Source organism: Tyto alba, unplaced genomic scaffold, assembly GCF_018691265.1.
Source record: "Tyto alba isolate M040663 unplaced genomic scaffold, T.alba_DEE_v4.0 Super-Scaffold_14, whole genome shotgun sequence".
Classification (NCBI taxonomy): domain Eukaryota; kingdom Metazoa; phylum Chordata; class Aves; order Strigiformes; family Tytonidae; genus Tyto; species Tyto alba.
In genome coordinates this window covers 59,407,073-59,425,668 of record NW_024881276.1, presented here as the reverse complement: position 1 = coordinate 59,425,668, position 18,596 = coordinate 59,407,073, and the positions used below count along the sequence as shown (strand labels likewise).

General features: G+C 40.4%; 1 protein-coding gene across 2 annotated transcripts in view; it reads right to left on the bottom strand.

The window, feature by feature from the left end:
- Nucleotides 1-18,596, bottom strand: part of MAN1A2 (mannosidase alpha class 1A member 2) — a 156,422-nt gene that overhangs the window by 74,358 nt on the left and 63,468 nt on the right. For both annotated transcript variants that reach the window (XR_006164933.1, XM_032995637.2), the window contains exons 4-5: nt 16,550-16,668; nt 14,085-14,165 (exon numbers count right to left, since the gene is read on the bottom strand). Coding sequence is in view for 1 of the 2 variants with exons in the window: in XM_032995637.2 (XP_032851528.1) it covers nt 14,085-14,165; nt 16,550-16,668 (200 nt within the window). In the remaining variant the exon portion in view is untranslated. The remainder of the gene's footprint in view (nt 1-14,084; nt 14,166-16,549; nt 16,669-18,596) is intronic.

Genomic DNA, 18,596 nt, shown 5'->3' with positions numbered 1-18,596 from the left:
TCTTACGAGAATACTTTTATTGTCAAGTCACTACTATACTGATGATCTCTTATTTTTCAGTAAACAAATTTCTAGGATGGGTAGAAGTGAAATCAAACTAACTGGCTCACAGACACCTAGGTCACCTTAGAAGACCTTTTCTAAACATGGACATAGTAGTGTTCTTTTGGTTTAGGCACCTACATGTAATTTCATATTTTGAATTAAAAAAATGAATGTTAATAGGCTAGAGAGCTTCTTGGTCATTTCTTTAAAGATTTGCTTACTGATTATCCAGTTCATAAATGGCAACAGAATACTACTGCAGATAGCATCCTCTTGATTCCTAACAGACTAGAAGAGTTCACCATCTTTATCATGGGATAGGTGCACACATCATTAGAGGAAACATCATTTTTGTTCACATTTTTTCTAGTTTTTAGTGGTTTTGCTTAGCAGTCATTATAGCATTTATGGCATTTATTTTTCTCCCACCATAACTGCTCTTGTCTAAAGTTTTTAATATTCAAATTCATAAGAGGAAAACGTAATAGTTAGCACTGAATGAAAACAAGTTCCAAAAGGCAAAACAAGCCAAAGACAACTGGTTTTAAAGCAGTATCATGTCCAGTATCATGTATTTGTTTTGTTTTAAAGTGGAAAACAATCCTGCTGGAACAACTGTGCTTTCAGTTGACAAAAGAGAATGCCATACTCCCTCTCTGGATCAGATCAAGCATGAAACACTCACTGCAGATGCTAACTTATGAGGAAAGAACATAGGAAAACTCAGTGGTTAGAAATTAACGTGTTACTGTGTCAACAGTAATGCCAATAATCAAATGTCTGGAAAAACAACAGGTAAGATGCTGTGCTTGCTGTCAGTGGTGACCATCAGCATCAGTGCGACTGTTAAACTGCTGGAAAGGGAGCCAAAACCCAATAGACGTGGTCATCAGGAGATATACGACACAACAGTAGTTACAAATGATCTGGTCTTTCTCAGCATTTATAGCCCTCTACAGCAACATGACCAAAGAGTGAGTTTTAAGAGCAGCTAACACTGCATAGTTATTGTATTTTCTATTGATAAAACAGCTTGTCCTTTACTTCCACCAGTTTAAAGGATGTTATACCCACAGACAAACCTATTTCCAATCAGACTTAGGGTAGAGGAAACAAAATTGCAGTGAAGTCAGTTTGCCTCTCCTCTTCTCTTCAGGTGCCATGCAGTACCAAAATGTAGCAATAAATTGGGCTAAGTGTCATTTGTCAGTCAAGAAAATGTTTAATACAAGCCTGGTAAACAGAAACTGGATTGCAGTGAGCAGTGGAAATGCCCAATATGTGACAATGATTTAAAACTCAAGAAAAAATTATTGCTTTTTTCAGGCTGTGTCCTGTTGGAGACCAGTGAGCTGTCATGAACGCTTACGAATAAGCAGTTCATCTCCTGGCAACAAACTGAAATCTCATCTTTATTGAATAGGACGTACACAAAGCTGTTATCTCTTCCGAGATTTTAAACCTTTGAAAAGTTAACGTAGATAAGCCCCTTCACTGGTACGGTCAAAACTTCTGTGAAACCAGTTCACAAAATACACTATCTTGCTTAAAAATCTACACTTTATATATTTATGTCAGTTGTTGGGATATCCACTAGCATATATAACAATTTTACTAAGGTGTCTTCCTGAAGAGAAGAGATGATGCCAGTTTCCTGGAAAGATTAGTTTGATTATCTGTTAATAGAGCATCAGGTACTAAGCAGCCCTTGCTCTCTATTTTAAATGACAGATTTCAGGCTGGATTTATCTATGCAAATTATATTATTATCTTTCCCAGAAAGATATGTCATTTTGATAGTGTTTATAAAGATGAGAAAGATGATCATGTAAAGAAACTGCTTTATAGCTAAGGCTGGCAAAGGTAAACACAGTAAATCATTAATCTTTTTTTTTTATATATTGCAAATACCATAAATAACTTTGTTCAACAAAAATATAACTAAAAGCTATCCTTTTTATTGTTTTAATGAATCAGCAGCAGACAAGAACACTTTGTCATAATGGTGTAAGTGTCCTCCTGCCACTATCACACAGCAGCCATTAGAAGAATATTCACTTTATTTTCCTTACTTGATGCCATTTCTCAAGCATAGCCATGTACACCATGCAACAACTGACCTTCTATCCATCTCCGGGCTTCTCTCATACCATGCATTACTGCTAGCAGGAATATTTTATTTGCCACTACCAGTCACACCAGTTCTAATGATTTGTGGAGCTCCACTTCACGAAAAAAAGCAAGCAGTCAACTGGTAGCTTGTGGACTCTCTCCACAGACAAATGCTGTTCATACCAGAGAAGATGCTTAATTACTCTAAAGGCAAGATGGGGTTACTCCTGCACACCTTACAAATCTCTTTATGGACTGCTAACAAATGAGCTCTAGGCAAAGTATGTAACTATCACTTAATACTCTTCTAATTCTCAGTCACTTGCTTTATAAACCAGAACATGCACAAGAACTGGAAACAATCCCTGAATCCTGCTGCAGACATCTACAGCTAAACTTGTGTGGGGAGGAACCCAGAAGCCATAGACTCAATGTTTGGTTTTATTAAAGACTTCCTCTAAGATGCTAGTCAGGGAGTTAAATCGGAGTTTTCAGAGACCACCACCACTAGCTATGGCGTTAATTTTTTTGCTTCCTCTTGCTTCAGAAAATGTGCTGAATTTTCAGAAGCTTCAAGGACTCGAAATCTGTAAATGAGACCCATAAGGTCTCGGAGTGTTAATTGCTGAGAAAAGGTACAGTCATACTTCCGTTTACTGCAACACCCCCAAACCTGTGAATATCTCCAGTATTTTTATACTTAAGCCTAGCCACTATGCAATTATTGATGTCTGAAATTAGCAAGATAACAGTACTCTTACAAGACTACTGTAAACTTTAATGAATGAACATTCACGGGACACACACCCAGTATCATTTTACCAAAAAGATTATGAATAGAAGGTTCATCCTGGGTGCATATAAAGATAGGTGGTAGATACACACACACCTGCACAGAAGGTATGAGTGATGACTAGCTCTTCCCTTGTGATCTCCCCTCTGGCTGGGTTTGCATTTCATGCATTTGCAGGACACAGCAATACTTCCGAAGCACCCTGTGACCTACCAACCATCTCGGATCTGAAACAGGAGTGGCTATGGCCTGCACTGCAGGCAGCACACACGCTTTGGAGGAAGCCCATACTCAAAACAACAGCCATAGAAGATGCATTCTAGAGCCCATGAGGCAATTAAAAAACAACACACAGAGGAAACAGATCGCAAAACAAGCAATGATTTCTCAAGGATCAAAAAAAAAAATAGGCTTACCCACTGAAGCAAGCATTAAAGAAGAAATACTACGAAAACATGTAAATATCATCTATACAGAAAAATACAAGTTATATCAATCATTAACTACAAATAGTGATGTCACGTTTAAAATAATTCAAATCAAAATCTCAGTTAAATACATTCTCAACTGCCCTGACTTAAAGCTGCAAGAATCAAGCTTCCCAAAGGCAAAGCTCAGAAAGATAGGGAAAAGCCACACATTTAAAGGATCCATCTTAATTTGGATAAAATCTAGGTGCCTGAAAGAAAGTCTGCAGTGTAACAAAAGAAATCCCATGTAACATCATGTTCCTCTGACTCAACTACATCTCTTCAGCCTCCTGACAACGATCTGCATTTTGCATCCTGCCTTCTCCTATCTGGAGATATGGCCGCTCCAGCAAGCACTTGGATATGCTTACTCCAGGTACTTTCTCTTAACATTAGAGGATTTTGCTTCCTGCTCTGCCTACACAGGATCTTTCTCACGTCCTCAAATACACACACAAGATAGCAGAAAATAAAGCATGCTGGGAACACACCGGGGAAACATCAAAAGGCTTCACCAAGGCTGAAAGTTTATTAAGGTACTACGAACAGAAATAAGATTTACTAGTGAAAGTCTAATAACAAAGGGTTTCATCTTCCAATTCACAGAGCCATAGGAGGAAGAAGTCACTACAAGGGAAGCTGCTATTTGAAGGAGTTTACCTGGGTGACACCAAGGCCTAGAACGTGTCCCTGGAGATGAGGGCCACTACGGTGAGCCACATGGTGTCACAGACAAGGGTAGGGCTGTAGCCACAGGGAAGAGGCAGACTTGACACACAGAAGACTCCTTCCTCACTTGGGGAGACAGAGATAACTCTGTAACAACCAGTGGATGGGACTCATTTCTGCTCGGTTAGTACGTGCGATATAACAAGTAGGTATGCCTTGTCGCTCTGGAAAGACAGACATTTTCTTCAAGCAAAGAAGGAGTAAGAAGAGGTCCCACAGCATGGGGAATACCTCAAAGACAGTGGCACTGCTTCTTCCGCTCCTGCTGCTCTTATTTCTTCTGCAAAAGCTGATTCAGCAAACTGGACTCGCCAAAATTACCTCAGAGATGGGAGGAGATTACTGCTTCCTAGTTCCTTCTTACTGGGGACACTTCCTGAAAAGCAGGGATAGCCAACCTTGCTGGTTCCAGCCCCACCAGAAATTCACCTTCTCAGCCTTGTTGTCTTCCTTCCTTCTTTGATAAGGACAACGGTGACGGCAGGGGCCTCATTACTGGAATTGCCTTGGAGAGAAAGAGCAACTGCAACTCCTTTGAAAGCTCCAGGCTGCACGGAATAAATGGTACTCAACGATTATTAACCCTCAGGGGAGATGCCACAGTATCTGGGGACAGTGGACAGGCCTATGCTTGGGATTGTGGTGAACAGATTACTATTCCTGTAGAATCGCTCAAAAATTTGGACTTTACCCATATATTCTTCAAGAAGCTGGACAGACATTAGGCACATAATATGAGTATCACGTTCATTCTAGCAGTGGGTATAGTCACTGCTGGAGGCTACCAAGCAGGAACCACAGAGAGAAACAACAGCAGATCATCAAATACAACTGTAAAAAAACCAGAAGATTTTGAACACACAGATCAACTCTGGGGTCTTTATTTGCAAAAACATAGGAACATTGTTTTTTATGTTGTTTATGCTTTATTGCTCCTATGATCACCCTGTGTGTTCAACTACACGATTATATTATGAATATATGTACCTACTTGGGCTCTACAGCCGTCTGCCTCCTTCCTTGAACAAACTCCCATTTCAAGAGCAGAAAGTTCATTTACAGCATCTTCAGAAGGGCTTGGAAATAAAGGAACTGCTCCTAGCAGGGTTCAGCATCTTCACTTCTGTCTTTTGGATGGTGTTCAGAAGTGACAAACAACAGGTCTGGATTCTGCAAGATGCTCGAGGCATCTCCATCTACCCTTATGTGCTCAAAGAAGTTCACATAGCCAATATGAAGAAATGCAGCTTGTTTCTGCTGGCATTGTTGGTGTATGATGTCTTCCTTGTACTTACCACTCCTTCACTAACCAGGTGTGGGGTTAGATGCCCCACATATACGCTGTGTGTAACAGCATAAGTGAAATTAGAGCTCTTGGACTGTTTGATTCAGCTCACCATGAGATAACCCCATTTCTGCTGAAGATTCCAGTGTGGTACCCTAAATCAGGTTTTGACAGACCTTTTACTGTCCTAGGCCTTGAGGAACATTGTAATTCCTGGTGTCACGGTAGCCTACTCTCACAGATTTGACATTCAGGTACACTCATCACGAATCCAAATTGTAACTTCTACCACATCTTATAGCTGCGTTCTGTTGGCAAGCATTGTTGTTTTGGCATTAATGCAAAAAGATGAGCCAGCTCTTTTCTACTTGGTGCCATTCATTCTTACTGCTTGCCTGGTTGTTGCTTTTTTGTGCCAGGAGTAAGGAGTGTTTTGGACAGGCAGTGATTTCACGAAGCAGCCCTCCTGTCCTCCCTCAGAAATCAGCATCAGCTACCCGGATGCCCAAAAAGACCCAAATCCACAAATGTGACTGAAAGAAGTGTAAGAACATATAACCAATCATAAGACCAACTAGAACATCTGTGTTAAAGAAGAAGAATTTGCCAATAGCAACATACATAACAAAGAGGAAAACCTCGTGTGTACCCAGAGAAACAGCAAGCACCAAATATGACAGATCTTGAACAAAATCTTAAATCTGAGAACTGGATAGATGCCATAGGAGATCAAAAATTCCCAAGCCACATCCATCGGGAGAAACCAGCTATACAATATGGATAATCTTCCAGTGTCCTGGGTTTGAGTGAGTGGTGGGGCTTTTGGTAGCAGGGCAGGGGGCTATAGGGGTGGCCCCCTGTGAGAAGCTTCTCGAAGCTCCCCCAGCTCCACGTCAGCTCCACCTCTGCACCAAAACTGAGCCAATCAGCTGCGCCTCTGCGATAACGTATTTAAGAGGGGATGTGGTGACAGGCAGTGGGACTTGTGAGGAGGAGTTGGGGCAGCTGCACGAACACCAAGGTCAGTGGAGGAACAGAAGAAGAAAGGAGGGGGAAGGTGTGCCAGAGCAGAGACCCCCCTTTATTCTGTGGTGGCCCCCCCCCGCCACCCATGAAGATCTACTGTGGAATAGACACTGATTTATGGCCTGTGGCTTCCTCCTGGATGATCAAGGTGCTGTGCCCAAAGAAGGCCGGGGTCTTGCGGGAAAAAGGTAGCCCTGCTGCTGTAATTCAGCGCTGGGAGGATTGCAGCATGCAGGGGAGTCCCACGCCGGAGCAGCTCGGGAAGGGCTGCAGCCGTGGGAGGGACTCCAGTTGGAGGAAGTTGGTGACCCACGATGGAGCAGTGTGGGGAACGCTGCGGCCCGTGGGAGGGACTCACATCGGAGAAAGCTTGTGGAAGACTGTCTCCTGTGAGGGGGGGAACCACAATGGAGCAGAGGGAACAAGTTCCAGAAGCTCCCCCCCCCAAAGATGGCAGAAGCAGCAGCACTGACTGCACCCCCCATTCCCTGCCCCTGCGCCGCTGGGGGAGGAGGTAGAGATATCGGGAGCAGAGCTGAGCCCGGGAAGAAGGGAGGGGTGGGGGGAAGGTGTGCTCAAGATGTGGCAATGCTTTTCACTGTCCCACTCTGTTACATGTTGTCTGTGTCTGTAATAAATGTATTTTCTTTTTTTTTAGTTCCCCTAAGGAGTCTGCCTTTTGCCAGTGACCATAATGGGTGATTTGCCCCACCCAGTCCTATCTCGAATCCCAAGCCTGGCTCATTTGTCCCTTCTCATCGCTGGGAGAGAAGAGATGTGTGAGCAGCTGCGTGGTGCCCAGCTGCCCTCTGAGCTCAAAGCATGACACCAGGTAACAGAGAAACATCCCTGGAAAGAGACTTTAAAAGCCTGTATGATGAGACAGTTCTTATCTAATAATAAAAATGTAATTTACATTTCACAAAAAAAGGATGCTATTGCATGTGCTTTATCTGGTTCTGATCTCTGTATATACATGAGACTTTCATTAAGCATTTCTATCTTTATGCTATTACATACAATAGAGATCAAGATATTTTATTAGTGTTAGATAAGAAGTTAAAATTAACCATAAAGAACACAGAACATTCTTATACAGTGAGTCTAGGGCATTAACTTGGAATAAACTTATAGGAACCTACTGTTCCAGGGAAAATGTTAAATAATGACTTAATAGGCATCATTGAAAACTATAAAAAACATGGTTTCATAACTAAAGACAAAAACTGTACTTGTGCCAGGATGATGCATGAAAGAAAATAAATCTCTTAATGCACCCACCAAAAAAAAATTTGTTGCCTTTTTGTTTTGGATTTGGTTTGTTTGGGAGGTTTTTTGTTGGTTTGTGGGTTTTTCTGTATTTTTTTGTTGTTGCTTTGTTTTTTTAATTCATGTAAGGCTGATTTTCATACTTAAGCAGCCATACTCAGTGTTCACGCCACCGTAGGTATATGGAACACTAAATTTCTACTTACTTCCGTTATATTATCAACTACCTGGACTTGTGCAAAGCATCTGACACTGTCCCACATGACACCTAAATTGGAGAGATGTGGATTTAACGGATGGACCACTTGGTGCATAAGGAATTGGCTGGATGGTTGCACTCAAAGTGCTGCAGTCAACAGTCCCATGTCCAAGTGGAGAGCAGTGAAGAGTGGCGTTCCTCAGGGGTCAGTAACAGGACTAGTGATGTCAAACGTCTTTGCTGGAGACATGGACAGGGGGATTGGGTGCAGCCTCGGCATTTTCACCCACAACACCGAGCTGTGTGGTGCAGTCGACACGCTAGAGGGAAGCGGTGCTGTCCAGAGGGGCCTTGCCAGGCTGGAGAGGTGGGCCTGGGCAAACCTCATGAAGAAGGACAAGTGCAAGGTTCTGCACATGACTCAGAGCCATCCCAAGCACAAATACAGGCTGGGCAATGAGTGGATTGAGAGCAGCCCTGTGGAGGACTTGGGGGTATTAATAGGCAGAAAACTGACTATGAGCCAGCAATGAGAGCTCGCAGCCCAGAAAGCCAACCAAGTCCTGGGCTGCATCAAAAGAAGCGTGACCAGCAGGTCGAGGGAGGTGATTCTCCCCCTCTACTCTGCTCTTGTGAGACCCCACCTGCAGTGCTGGGTCCAGCTCTGGGGCCCCCACTAAAAGAAGGACATAGACCTGCTCAAGTATGTCCAGAGGAGGCCACGAAGATGATCAGGGGGCTGGAGCAGCTCCCTTTTGAGGCCAGGCTGAGAGAGTTGGGGGAGTTCAACCTAGAGAAGAGAAGCCTCCAAGGAGATCTTACAGCAGCCTTCCAGTACTTAACAGAGGCCTGTAGGAAAGATGGGGAGGGACTCTTCATCAGAGAGAGTAGAAATAGGACACAGGGTAACGGTTTTAAACTGCAAGAGGGTAGGTGTAGATTAGATAGAAGGAATAAATTCTTTCCTGTGAGGGTGGTGAGACACTGGAGCAGGTTGCTCAGACAACTTGTGGATGCCCTGTCTCTGGAAATGTTCAAGGCCAGGTTGGATGGGGCTGGGAGCAACTTGATCTAGTGGAAGGTGGTCCTGCCCATGGGAGGAGGGTTGGAACTAGACCCTCAAGGTCCCTTCCAACCCAAACCATTCTGTGATTCTAAATCACAACCCCACTCCCCAAGCATAATGAAGCCTAGCTGCCACAGAAGTTAGAGGATCGTTGCAGGGATTACTGAGAAACAGTCTGGCTCAATTTAGATAAGAAGTCTTTATATATTTTACCGCCAGTACGTTAAGTTGGCCTATTAACCCCATTTGACAGATGGAAAAGAAACAGCATAGTGATGCCTGTGAACTCAAAAGGTTGAAAACTTATAGTTCACATGGCTTAAATACAAGATCATGCCTTTTTGATCAAAATGAAAAAATTGTATCCATTTTATCAGAGGGCTGGAACACCTCTCCTATGCTGACAGGCTGAGAGAGTTGGGGTTTTTCACCCTGGAGAGAAGGGTCCAGGGAGACCTTATTGTGGCCTTGCAATATACAGAAGGGGCTTATAGGAAAGATGGAGTGTGACCTTTTAACATGGCCTGCAGTGACAGGAGAAGAGGCAACTGTTTTAAAACTGAAAGAGGGTAGGTTTAGACTGGATGGAAGGAAGAAATTTTTTATGATGAGTGCAATGAGACACTAGCATAGGTTGTCCAGAGACACTGTGGATGCCACATCCCTGGAAGTGCTCAAAGTCAGGTCAGATGGGGCTTTAAGTGATCTGATCTACTGAAAGATGTCCCCTACCCACAGCAGGGGGGTTGGACTAGATGATCTTTAAAGGTCCATTTCAACCCAAACTGTTCTATGATTCTTTATTCCACTGTTTTAGCATATATTCATTATGTATTTCAATCATGTAGTTTGGAAAAGAGCTTCAAAAGCTTCAGAAAAACCCTCAAGAATCTCAAAAGCAAGGACAGCTTGGGACGTCATTCCTAAGTAGGAGCTGATTCAAAGCAGGCACACTCTTAGATCTGATAATACACACCTAGTCAGACACCAGATGGCCTGTCCACAATCAGCCAGGGAAAAGTTACTGTGCAGAGAATTTAAACAAGGGCCTCCCAGATTGCAGACCTACTACCCCTGCCACTAGATAAGCCTCAGTGTTGTTTCAACTTGAGAAACTTGGAACAGAACACATGGGCAGATTTTCCACTGTGTCAAGTTTCACAGGAATATCTTGATTTTCTTCTATTCAAAAGGCATTCTAAGATGGAAAGATTGAGACAGATGGTGATTTTCCCCAAATCAGGAAAACTGCCTGTTAGAGAAACAATTTTGTCTCTCTGCATCAACAGAATGGTAAAGTGATGCAAGACAACCAAGACATTTGGCCAGAGGGACATGAAAATGCATCCTCCTCAAACTTCAGCTTTACATGCTCATCACTCAAGGAAGCCCAGCAGAAATTCCCACATGTAAAAGGCTGAGTTGTTAAAAAACTCACAAGTGTCATGTTTCACAAAGAAAGGCCTGTGACTCAACACTGGTCAAGCTTACAGAATTTTAAGCCAAGTTGTCAGCTGTTAAAAACAGCAGCTTTTTTCCTTTTTTTTTTTTTTTCGGTTGTAACGGAGATATATTTCATTATTCCTTCATCCACTGCGATAAGAAGGAACTCTTACTGAAAGAAGGGACAATGACACCCACAATCTTAATGTGAAAGGTTTAAAATTTTACCATCAACTGTAACCAGCATCATTAAAACCCATGATCACATGGAGCTGAAGCTCCTCTAAAAGTAATATCAGTAACATGACAGCAGAAATATAGCATGGAGACCACAGTCATGCCACTAGACATGCTAACTAATTTTTAAAAACTAACACGTTTCTAGTAAGAGCATTAAATGGGACAATTTTATATAAATTAATAGCCAGCTGTAGATAAAAGCGATGATCAATATCTACCATTATTACTTATAATCAGATAAAATCCTACCAAGCACAGTTAACCTCTCCATACAAAGGGCAAAAGCATATAAATAAACCATGCTGACTATTAAATTCTCTGAACGTGGCCAATCAGAAATGATTGAACTGCCACAGCTGATGCTGAGTCTTGGACACTCTCTTTTATGGTTGTCACTACAGCATCTTTAACAGCACTAAGCGATAGGAGTCAAAATTAGAAGAGAATGGCTTTTATAACTGTCACCAAACAGCAGTAACTCTTGTTGTGGACCTTTGAAAGGGGAAAACCAATTAATTCCAACCAACCTATTCATTGTATTGGACCTTTTTTCAATACATCAAACAAGACATGTAAAAGTATGGAAATTAGTACGAAAACATTCTAAACCAGGATCTAGGAACAGTCTTACAGAAGTAGAGGCTTGGAGAAGAATACCTACCAGTAGAGATAGAGACTCCCTTAGAGATATAAGCCCATGTGCATGTTCACAACCTGACCAGCTAAAACATCCAAACAGTCGGGATCAGGCTTGCCTGTCTTAGCAGTGGCTAAGAACGGTCTCACATGTCTGAATGCAGTAAAAAAAGAAATTAACCATGTCCCAATCCTGAGCTAAGGAATACCTTCCCTTCTTGGGAACAGAAGACCAGGTAGGAAATCATATCGCAAACCAATCTGTTTCCAACTCAAAGGAGTTTTCAGAGCCAGGTGTGTCTCTCTCCTATACTCAATTACCAAAAAGCCTCCAGTTCCCTTGCTTGTCTTATCCACACTGACAAACTGCAGAGAACCCATCCAACTTGGCAAATGAGGTACCAGAAGCAGACCTATCTGCCACACTATTTTGAAAGAAATGCGATCTGAACACTTTTTTTTAGGAATAGTTCCTTTGGAAAATAAAGAATACACATGAACACTTGACAAGAACAATCTTCTACCACAAGTCAGGAAGTATTTAAAGTCCATTGGAGACACTGATGCCACAGAAGTATTTTTTAAAATAAAAGTCAGCCCAGTGGCCAAAATTTAGGAAAGACAGAGGATAAAAGCTTTCTAAGAAGGAAAGAAAATAAAATGTGTCGATGAAAATTCTTTAAGCAAAGGAGCTTGTTCTGACTCTACCAAGAGGTTAGAAGCAACTGAAAGAAACAGTCAACTTTACAAAAGCAGGTAAAGCATTTGTTTTGGCAGTGTTTGGCTGCACCTATTTGCATACTGAGGCAAAAGAAGTTCTCTTTAAGGGGCTTGTGCACAGGTATGGTATTGATCTATACAAACAATCCAGCTACCAATGCATGATCTTTGCTCTTTCTCTGAGGTTTCTCATATTCACAGCAGATGACTGCAAGGATCATGCTCCAACCTGAATAAGTTACCCAGAGACAGGATCAATGTTCTTAGCTGAAAAGATGATGTGGGACTGCTCTATTCAATGCTTGAAGGCTTCAGTGATCACATAGTACTTAATGTGATCTGAGCTCCAAGCAACAGAAATACAGATTTCTGGAAAGGACGAATCCTTCAACATGCTGCTGAGGGTCACTTGCACTACAGTAGGAACTACCATGACTACTACACTAACAGTTGCAGCTTCGACTTCAGCTGCTCCTTGGCACAAGTTGAAAAGCACTTGCAGGTCCATCTGCTCTCCATGAAACTTCTTTGCTATGGAAATAAAAACACAAGCATTTTTCCTTGCTTATATCTTACAACAAAAGAAAGCTTCTGTTCTGGGGACCTTCAAAAGAAAACTGGTAGGTTAGTAATGCTGACCTACATGAAATTCAGAAGCCGCTTCAAGTTAATATTTTGGGTTGATCATACAGTGATTTTTATGCCTCCTTTTGTCAGGACAAAAGTTTAAGCTAACAGGGTTTGAATTTCACAAGTGATAGCTACTCTAATACAAGTGATAGCTGCTACAAAGACTGTCTTCCTGAGAAAGTGCTACAGCAACCAATTTAAAAGGCTGACTTGTAACACTGGGGAATAGGATCACTCCCAAAGGGGAGAATCCTTACTGAGCTGTGAGGTAACTGATGGAAGTCCTAAGCCTGACAGATTCTGAAGTCCGGGAATCTGGGAGTCACTGACACAAACACAAGGTCAGCACTTGTGCTCCTCCTTCCCTTTGGGCCTTCAGTAACAGACCCCGTGAATCACTGTATCAGAAAGGACTGTTTGCAGCTGATCCCTCTGCACACAGGGCTCTTGAGAGTGTGGACAGTGGAGAAGGTGAAGCAAGTAGAACTTGAGGAAAAATAAACTAGCCATTGCTTTCACAGTATACACTGGATTTTTGCATTGCCACTAAGTTCTTCTTCCAAAGAAAAGACACTCCTACAAAAGAAAATTTAGATCTTGGGATGATGCCAAAAACCTAGAGGCCCAACAAATATGGGGCTTTCTCCTGGTTATTTTTAGAGCTACAGGCTTAAAATCCCTGAAAACTTGTTAATAGGTATGTGGCCTTCCTGTTAGCAAATGAACACCTGAAACTGTATCAAAACTTAAGTCATGATGTATGACTCAGCCTGATGTTTTAGGTAGCGGGTTACAGCAGGTCCATGAAAAATAAAGGATAAAAACAAACAAATGAAAGACATAAGCAATAGATCAAAAGACAGGAGGCTGATAAGACACAGGAAGAGCTATGACTTAATCTGCAGCCTTGTTAAAATACGTGAAGAGGGCACAGCAGTGTTGCTGCCAGACCAAAGAAGTCCATGGCTGCAGGTCTTTTGGTATACACATCCTCATCACTGAGAAAATGGTAAAAAGACTGTGTAGCACTTTTGTGAAACAAACCTACAGCCTTGCAGGAAAAGTGATAACACTATTATTTCTACCTTCATGGAGTTACAGAATATCAAAACAAGTGATTGTTGGCGTGAAAATCTAGTGACTTGACATTTCAGGCTGATGTTTACTTGAGTGGTTATCTTTTGAAAACATCTTGATAAAAGAAGCATTTCAAAGCTCTAACAAAGGGTCCCAAATTGGCCAAGACCTGCATGGAAACAAGCTTTAAAGATTCCTTACTCTAAGAATCTGGTTACTTTAGACAACTTATTGCTGCAAAATTAGCTTGCAAACTACTGGGAAACCAAGATTTCAGAAAATTCTTCATACGCAACATTTGCTAGAATACATTAAATTTCACAGACACCTTCCAATCTCCTTACCTCTTGTCCTGAAAGGTAGTATGCTGCTAGAAGACCACCAATGAAGCGAATATTGACCTCAAAAACAGACACTTCAGAATTCTATAACAGAAGGACAGTAAATAATTAATCAACTCCCTAATCAAAGAAGGAAAAAAAAAAAAATCGTCAAGGCAGAGGCAAGTACACACCCTAAACCAAACTGCATGCAAGGGTTTCTACTGTTTCAGTATCTAGACCCATACTGAAATTCCTGTGCACACCTTCACAACACCAAATGATAATTCTAGTTACAGTTTCAACTGATTTTTAAAAATCAAATTAGTTTTTCTCCTGCTCCCTAGTCATATTATCACCACAAAGTACAATGAATGTTGTTTGGAGATGGTGGGAAAGAAGTCAAGGACTGTACATTTCCATAATTCATCAACTTTTCTCTTCCATTTAAGCATAACACCAAAACTTCCGGGTTTACAGGATAACGTAGAATAACAATTAGAGAATTCCTGTAACGTGCTTTCTTAACCTGAATTACCAGTGTGCAATCTCAAATTCAGAGCTCCATTTTAACATAGTCTGTACCTAGGAATAGCCTTTATGTATTCAATGTTATGACAAGTACTGAAAAATCACCGAGAAACTCAAGAGAAAAAAATAATTGTATTGCCTTCCTCCACATTAATATCCTTGGGCTAAATTCACCAGTATCTTTCAACTCATTTAACTCACTGAAAAATTAACAGGAACTAGACAGTTTTAACATTTTTCTGCCTCCCTCTGCACCCTGTTCACTCTTTTGCCTGCATACACCCCCCATCTGTCTCCCCCATAAACTTCTCTTCATTAAACCCATTAGACACATAAATGCAGTTTTATTAAAAGATTTTGAGATAAGGGAGACTCTTCCTTTTATCCAGAAAAGCCACTACAATGTACACTGTACAAACTGATCCACCAACTAGTACACAGTTGAAATTATTTATAGGTATATCTTTCCTTTCACACTATTTCTATGGCACCTGCGTATGTATAATGCATTTTGCTTGTATCCAAAATAAAGGCATTTTGCACATATTAATTACTTCAGAAAGTTTGTATGAATACTTTCAAGATTTCCTCAAATAGCACTGACCATTAAAAGTCTAAAGTTTGAAATACCCCCAAATACAGATTTTTAGTAAAAGACTTATTTTTATTCACATACAGGTGATACAAGCAAAATATCAACAATGCAGCATACAATCCCACTTAATATCTATTAAAGTCATGAATCACAAAAGCAATGGTACAGCCTAGAGTGAAATCAATGATTTCTATTTCCCAGTAAAAGAATCCAAGAGGAACAAATTTATGTATGTATTTATTTATAAACTTCAAACCATATAAGGAAATTACACATGTCTGGTGTGCTTCTAAGACAACTCATTAACCTTCAGAAATGTTTTTTGATACATAGGAAGCTGTAATTGAACCTCAGTGGGTCATGTAAATTTCTTCCACCCAAAATGCTACGTTAATTCTGAAAATTTATATTAAAATTGCCTCACAGGAGACAAAAGTTATGGAAATAATTTCCTTCACCGTCATAATGGTACCATTATGTCTACACTGTCTGCTATATTTAGGGTCTTCAGTTTTAGACTGAATAATTATCTGGCACTAATTGAAAAAAGCAGAGTAGAATTTCTTTAATGTTTGCCAGACAGTCAATGTATAAAAAAAAAGGAAAACACTGAAAGAAATAATGTCTGAAATGTAGGATACACTATAAAACCAACAGTAAGCATCTGCTCAATTCTGACTGCATACCTACATTTCTTTTTGTGCACTACTGAATGAAAAACTATTTCTGGAATCACAGGGCAAGTCCAAGGATTGAAATACAAATTCCGGCATAGAGTCTGTGACAGTCCCAAAATTAGTAATAAGAATACTAATGAATAAGGATAAAAATAGAGCCATTTCTTCCATTTAACTCTTCCAAACTCTGATAAAGGATGTCAGATGCTGTACGATCAACTGGGAGATTCCTGTGATCGATTCAGAACCTGTGGGCAAACTAAGACAACTCAAGTGGCATTCTTCATGTTAAAACATCTTAAGGAGACAGAAGAGATTGTATTGTTAAGTAATTCATACACTGTTATTTCCAATTACTATCAGCTAGCAAAGCCTCACTTTCTGCCTCTGAGGTCCTGTTGGTTCTCACTGTTCACTTTCCCTTTCTTCCATTATCCAGTTATAATTTGTACTTTGAAAATACAATATAAATATATGGATCTTCACTTATAATTAAAGTGTGAAAGGGTTGGGGTGTTTGGGTTTTTTTCAAAATGAAGTTACAAGCACAGAGAACTTCACTAAAGCTTGTATCTGATACTCTGAATCATAAAGTTTTTAATTTCCACATGAAAGACCTCTTCTGTCTCTCCCCAAGAGGAACACTGTGAAAAGATGAGAGAAACATTAGAGTAAGCTCTACTCACCACACTGAAATCAAGATTTTTGTCAATCCACTCTTGTCCTTCTCTGAATTCATCATGAAGTCCCATGATATAAAGAGTATCCAATGCATCTACTATGGTAGCACCCATTTGTGAGTTTCCTACACACAAAAAAAGAAGGATTTATATTGCAAGTGATTATTTCATTACTTTTCTTAAAGATCACAAGCATGAGAAAATAACCCAAGCAGTAGCAAAGCAAAGTTGCTACAAAGATGATGGGACAAAGAATCATCAAAATGAGCAAGGAATTAGCAGCTAATGAGAAACCCACACTTCTCTTTCAAACCATTGGTCCTCTGGCACAATTTAGCTTCTAGGTAGAAAAAAATAAAAATAGAAAAAAAACCCTTCTCATCTGCTTTTCTAGCCTGAACATAAGCAACTGTGCTTTGACACAAAAAAAAAAAAAAAAAAAAAAAAAAAGAACAGAAAGACATTCAGCTTCAAAAAGCTATTAGGAATTCTAGGACAAGTGTTTAAAAAGCATATGCAAGATAAAGCAGTTGGTACTTGCAACAATGTCTTGCATTTCCCAACATTTACTACTGAAATGTTCAAAGTTTTGCAATTATGGAAGCTACCTGGAAAGCATGGACTGATGAGCAGGGGTGCCCAGGCTTGTCTTGACTGATAAAGCCCGAGCCCCAAGATGTCACTGCCTGCAGGGACCCACACTATGAGCTGCTAATGGATTCCTCAATTGCCATCATTTAAAGTGGAACATTTAAAGCCAAATAAAAATCAATGGTGCTTTACCCTAAAATGCCATTCACTTGAAACAGCAGCAATTTAGAGTTGATTGATGACTCATCGGTTTGTACAAGGGAGATTGGATGAAGCAGTGGTGAGCCACTGACCACCTTAGCCTTGACCTCCTTAAATCATCCCAACCTAAACTGTTGCCCTTAGTAGGCAGAGGTCTTTGTTTCTAGAGGAAAGCAAAACTTACCCTGGGCTTATTTCTTTTCATGTATTCTATAAAACTTTCTATGCACTAAGATAGTAGCTGAATTTCACTGTTCATTCAGGTATTCTATAAAACAGTACAATAACTATATGATTAGCAATTTAATGACAGTAGTCTCCTAACAAATTAAGGTTTGGGGGTTTCATTGTTGTTTTTGTTTGTTGTTTAATGTGCTTTTTATCCATGATATGCTCTCTGCAGTTCCTACTTGGTTGTTTCTATTCTAAATACGTAAAAATAAAAAATTAATGTTCTTTTTTTTCCCCCCTCAACCATAACAATGACTGAATTAAGTCATCACCCCCATTGTATTTCTTTCAGACTTCTAAACAACTGATAGTTACATGCTAGCTTAACTCCATTTTCAGGGATTTCTTTCCCTGAATAATAAAAATTAAGCACAACAGTGTCTATGACAAAGTAATCACCAACTAATTTCTTCCAAAATAGCTGCACATCTGTTTTAATTAATTTAAACTAGATATGGGAAGCCTAAAGTTCAAGCACAGATCAGGACACTACCTTTCACAAGATTAATTAAAACACATATCCTTTGACAAATTGGCCACCAGGCATACCTATAGCTCTCAGGAAAGCAATTCACAGTGGTACTCAAGTACTGTAAGGTTTAACACCTTCAGCCAAACGACAAATTCCATTGCTTGTGCTGAAGTAGAGGTTGCTCTGAGCAGAGCTACAACATGCACTAAACTTCACACCTTTTCATAAACACAATCTGACAGTTATCTCATTTACCACTTCAAAAATATGCAAATCAGACCATGACACAAGGACTAACTTCAGCATTAGCTGACAGGGTATTTTTGATATAAAGTTGGAAAGCGTTACACTGCTACAGCACTCAAAGTAATTTCTGTTCCTTTATTTAAACTACATTGATAAAATTTTCAAATATACAAGGTGCTTGAACAAATAGAGACACATAGCCTTGGGAAACCCTGAAAGCTCCTTTTTTAACCGTTCCAAAAAATAAAAACCTTCTAACTTAAACACATTAATAAAGACAATAGTAAGCTCTCATATTCTACAATTGGCATG